This window comes from Rhinolophus hipposideros, assembly GCF_964194185.1.
Source record: "Rhinolophus hipposideros genome assembly, chromosome: X".
In the NCBI taxonomy this organism is placed as follows: Eukaryota; Metazoa; Chordata; class Mammalia; order Chiroptera; family Rhinolophidae; genus Rhinolophus; species Rhinolophus hipposideros.
In genome coordinates, this window is record NC_138046.1 from 107,240,371 (window position 1) to 107,246,194 (window position 5,824).

The 5,824-nt window shown below is 33.3% G+C and overlaps 1 protein-coding gene across 1 annotated transcript in view; it reads left to right on the forward strand.

Moving 5' to 3' along the window:
* The window catches only part of LOC308494923 (uncharacterized protein), a 102,564-nt gene extending 99,085 nt beyond the window's left edge, over window positions 1-3,479 (forward strand). Inside the window, exon 4 of the mRNA XM_081042894.1 lies at window positions 3,453-3,479. Within this exon, the coding sequence (XP_080899020.1) occupies window positions 3,453-3,455 (3 nt within the window). The 3' untranslated portion in view covers window positions 3,456-3,479. The remainder of the gene's footprint in view (window positions 1-3,452) is intronic.
* Window positions 3,480-5,824: the final 2,345 nt, after the last annotated feature.

Below are 5,824 nucleotides of genomic sequence, written 5' to 3' on the forward strand. Positions count from 1 at the left end.
GCAAAAGGGGTACCAAGTCTGGGTCTCACCACCTGGGCTTCTTCTAACTAAGATGCAGTTTCTTCAGATGCTTGCTTCCTTGGGTTTGTGGTGCCTTCAAACAAAATATTTAGTATCTTTCAACTTCCTGCTTTTTCTCAGCAGGATGGGTAGGTGGACATGGTTGATGTGCCTCTAATGGAAGAAGACAGCTCGTGCATACTTTTTTTAAAAAAATAAGTGTTAGGTCAGCTGCGGGCATGGGCAAAGCGGCCGGGAGCCAAGTCATACCCCTCTGCCAAATCAGACCCCTCCCCAGGAGCCAAGTCATACCCCTCTGCCAAGTCAGACCTCTCCTCACATGGCAGAGACTGAGGCCCCTGGCCTTTCCCAGAAAAGGCAGCAGACCGCTGCCGCTTGCGCCCCGGTCTGCACTAGGGGGGCCTGCTCATCTGCCACCTCCCTCAGCCAACCCCCACCCCAACAATCACATATATGCCTCCCTCCCTCTACGCTGGGCGCGACTTCGCCGGCCCCCGTCTGCAGACCGGTGAACCTCGCAGAATCAAGCACTCACTTTTCTCAACCCACTTGCCTAGCCTCATTATCTCACCTCAAGCCTTACAATAAGTTTTTGTTTTTAGTTGTTTTTCCTCCTATAGGCCATAAGTCCAATCTTTTATATCAATCAGATAAAACAAATTTATGGCAACAATCTACCCAAGCAGTGGAGCTTTTCTGTCCTTATCTGTTTAAGGTATTCCAATTAAATTTTGTCATTGATTGCCTAAATGTTTCCCCAGTTTCCAACATGAGCCAGATATGGATTATGTGGTGGAGGTACATTATTGAAGTATAGCCTAGTGCAAAACAAACAAGTAAATATGAAGTATATTGTAGATATGTTCTGTAGCAATAGTAACCTGGAAATTACTTATGCCACTTTCCATTATGTTCAGTTGTTGCTCTAGGGACTAGCATGTGAATCCTTTACTTATATGGGTTTATTTCTTTTTAGGATTGTACCACTTTTTGTAAATGTAGGTTCACAATAGTGTAATCCATGTGTTCTCCCTTTCTTTGTTCTCTTTTGTTACATATTTTAAGTATAGTATGAAACATTATTTATTAATTATAATTTATACTTGCCTTATAATTTTGGTTAAGGGGTTAAAGCACATTAAATTAAATGAACAAATCTCAGACTTATAATGTGATGAATATGGCACATGATCTTTTCCACCTGCAATTCTACTTACCATTTTTGTTTCAAGAGTCATTGTCTATTAATAAAATAGAAAAATAGCCTTTAATATTTCTCTAAATATTTTTCCTCTCTAGACCTCTTCATTCCTTCCTGTAGTTTTCAGTTTCTATCAGGTGTCATTTGCTGTCAGTCTGAAGAACTTCCTGTAGCATTATTTATTAATATACGTATTGTAGGTTGGCCAAATTGTCTTAAGTTTGTTTATGTGACTGTCATACTTCACTCTCAATTTGAGATAATTGTGTTAGATGTAGTATTCTGGCTTGAATGTTTCATCTTTCAATGTTGGAAAGATGCTGGTGCATTTTCTATGGTTCTCCATGTGTTCTTTTGGAAAAGCAGCCACCATTCAAACCATTGTGCCTGGATATGTATGTAATGTGTCTTTATTTCTTGGAAGTTCTTGATTGATACACGCTTATTCATTTCACTGATATTCTTTGTACTTCATGTAAATAAATATAGCTTACTAATACCATTTAAAACTTCAATAGCTATTTTGTCAATCACAATTTTTCCATTTAAGTAAATAAAAATATAATTCATTTGATAAGAGCAACAAAGTGAAGCCAAAAAAATAGCTGACATTAAAAATAAAAAAGCCAAAAAGTCCAATTTTTCCCAATTAAAACACATAAACATATTGGCACAGATTATATACAAATTAAAACAGTTAAAGCACATTCTCAAGCAAAATATCAAATGGTTGTTGTTATAATTGCTGATGTATTGCTAATGTTAACATGCATAAAATAATGTACAAGAACAGATTACAAGTCTTGATAGAAAATAATGAAATGATATTTATATTGCCTATAGCAAAATGTTTTATGTATACTACAATTGTATAATATACAGTATAACTCTTCTTTGGAAAAACATGTTATAGGTGAAGTGATTTATATATAGTACATATAAGAATCAGTTCACTAACAGAAAATGTGTAGAACATAAATGAAAGTAACATAGTTTATGCATAGGTATAGGCCTAATATATAACGATGTTGGTATTCAAGTCATTATGAAATAATAGTCTCCTTACAGTTATAAATGGAATTAGTGAAATGCACATGAAATAAGTATGAATTGGCAATTAATAGATCAGATATGCTTAATACTTAGTAGAAATTAAATAAATAGCAAGATACCCTTTTTATATATTGGTACAAGATTATGGAAGGAGTGTAAAATAGTCCGGGGTTTTGAAATTAATTTGTTTTTTTTTTTTTAACATTTTTAAATGTATCTACTTTTTTATATAGTAATTATCTTTCTATATCTGTGTCTCACAGAGCTTGTTAAATATGTACATAAAAATATAGATACAAAAAAGGCCAGGAAGCTATTTGTAAAATAATTTATGCTGTGTTGAGACAGTGAATACTATGTGAGTTTTACACCTAATGAGGGAGAGCTTATATAATTGCAGAAGATATATCAAAGACATGTTGCTGATAAAAAAGAAAGCAAGTTGTACTTTATTTGTGTGCACAATATGCTAATGTATTACTTATGTAAATATTTTTTTATAATACTGTTCATATATATACTTTCCTGATAATCATGGTGATTTCTGTGAAGAGATACACATTTCTTTTTTTGGAAATGTTATACTGAGCATATGCCAAATTGATATTTAGTGAAAGAAAAGCAAAGAAGTCACATGAAGTCATATCACTAAAGATTTTTTGAAAGATTCACTCTTTTTCTTTTTCTTTTGTAAGGCAGTACAGAACAGGTAAGAAGTTAATGTTTAAAACCACAAATAGAATACAGTTAGAGAAGAAAAAAATATAGAGACAAGTTATATAAATAAAATAATATAATTTAACAGTAACCTAAGGACATTAGTAAAATTAGCACAAGGAATGCTCATTAAATTATTCCATGACGATTAAATATCAAGTATATTGTAAGGTTTGTCATGTATTTGGGGGCCACTGTTACCATGATACCGGAAAAAAATGACAACAATAATCAGAATATAATTATTCTTGAATTTTAGCTGATAGGTATATAGGACAAAATGTTAAAAAATATGACCTTATCTTGTAAGGTTTTTGTGCCATTTCTTATGAGGTGTATAACAATGATTAGTAACACTTGCTATTCTTACAAAAACGTGTTTAGGTTTAATTCTGGAATTTTGCAATGTTGCTAAATTCACTTATCAATTGTAACATATTACCCGTACTTTGCTTTTCAGTAGCCTGGAAACATGATCATCTGATCTGTGAGTAAAGATGGTTTAGTTTCTTTTCAATCTTTATGCATTTTCTTTTTTTCCCTGGCTATGACTTCCTTACAATGTTGAATAAAACTGGTGATAGTAGACATTCTTATCTCTTTTATGATCTAAGGGGTTTTCAATATTTTATCACTAATTATGGTATTTGCTAAGGTTTTGAGTTTTTCTAAAAAATATAACTGGATGGTAAATTTTATCGTATGGTTTCTATCTATGGTGATAGTGACATGACTCTGTCCTTTGATTTATTAAGGTAGTTTAATTCCAAAGTGTTAACCCAACAACAATTCATGCCTGGCTTCTACCCAATTTGTTCATGGATTTATATATTATAGTATTTGGGGTTTCTGTGTGTCAAACATAAGGTTGTTGTTTTTTTCTTTTTCCCTGACGTTGGACGGCATGGTTTCCTGAGGAATATAAATGTTTGTTTTCACTTTCTTACAATGTCCTTATCATTGTGGTGTAAAGTTTGTAAGGCTCACATAAAACATTTTGGAAAGTTTTTATACTGTTTCTATTATGTTAAAGAGCTTGTGCAAGATTGGTGTTATTTCTTTCTTATTACATGCAAAGTGCATGTCTTCAGAGGCCAGGGCTTGGAATTCATTTCTAAGAATATTTTCCAGTACAGACATAGCTTGCTTATGAGAAACAGGACAATTGAGATTTCTTAAGTTTTCTTGATTTGTTCAGCTGTGTTTTCTTGGAACATTGTCCTCTGTTCATATTTTTCTGAGAGTTTTTAAAAATCATGAATGGGTGTTGAATTTTGTTGTTTGTTTTTTTCATGGATTGATAGGATCATGTGATTTGTTTTCTTTAGCTTAATATGGTAGATTGCATTGATTGATTTTCAGATATTGAACCAGCCTGATAACCATGGAGTTAAAACTACTTGGTCATGTTGTGTATAATCTTTTTATATATGTAACAGAATTCTCTTTGTTAATAATATTTTATTAAGAATTTTGTGTTTGTATTCAAGGGGTATTAGTCTATAGTATTTTTTTTTGTTTGCTTTTTTTGTTCTTTTTGTCTGATTTTGTTATCAGGGATGCAAGTCAAGCCTCCCCACATGCTATCCATTAACCCACTATTAGGGGGAGTACTCTTTACCATCCATCAAGGATGAAAGTCCCAGCTGTGTAATGAGTCATCTCTGACAATATTGGAGGGTATTTTGGGGGTGACTCCTAAGAGCCTGGTGAGGGTGGAAGTCTAGGCTCCCGAGTCAGCCTTTGCAGGCATGGATGAGGATGTTTTTTGGCTGTAGTGGTGTGGCTATTGTCTAAACGTTCTGTGTATTCTTAGGTTGTCCCTTTTCCAGCCTTTTGTCTACAGAACAGGCTTTTGTTGCAGCGTTTTGTGTCTCAACCATTTGGCATTTCCAGGTTGCCAGATATTTTAGCTCCACATCTGGAATATATAAGGCAAAACCAAAAAAATAAAATAAAAAAATTGAGGGGTGGAGGTGGGAAAACACCTTTGTGTTGTTCATTGGGTTCTGAGATCCCTAACCAGTCTCTCATCTTCTTTCCACCTTTCAGAGCCTTATGTTTGCTTTATATGTAACATCCAGATTTTTAGCTGTACTTAAGAGAAATAGGGAAAGCATGTATATTCCATCTTGTTAGAAGTAGATACCCAAAGCTTTTTTTAGCCAATGATCTTCATAAGCAGATTTCTTTTTGCCATCATTTGCTTAATTTCTTCCAATATAATTATTTCATTCATCTCATAAACGTTTCATTCATCTCATAAATGTTCCCAACATGTGCCAGGTGTGGACCATGTGCCGCAGTTACATTATTGAGAGGTAGCTTAGTGGGAAAACAGACAAGTAAATATGGAGTATATTATAGAAGATAATTTTGTGGTAATTTGTAATGCATTAGTAAGAATTATAAGGTTGGTGCAAACGTAATTGCTGTTTGAAAGGTTAGTAATTGCAAAAACTGCAATTACGTTTGCACCAACCTAATAGACTATTACCTGTATATTTTTGGGTTATTTTCAGTGGCTTCTTAAGGGATTGATATTTGAATTCCTTATTTTGATGTTATACTTATTTTGAGTTATATAGTATCATTTCCTGTAATATACAATAGTATTCTTCCTTGGCAAGATATATTTTACATGCAAAATGGTTGATATAAACACAATACATATAACCAATGAGGTACCATGCAATACATAGAACATAAGTGAAAGCAATGGATGTTTGTGCATTTATCTGTCTATGTGGGCTTAATATATAGTAATTTTGGTAATCAAGTAATTAGGAAATAATAGAGTACTTTAAAAATGGAATTAGTAACATCCATCAA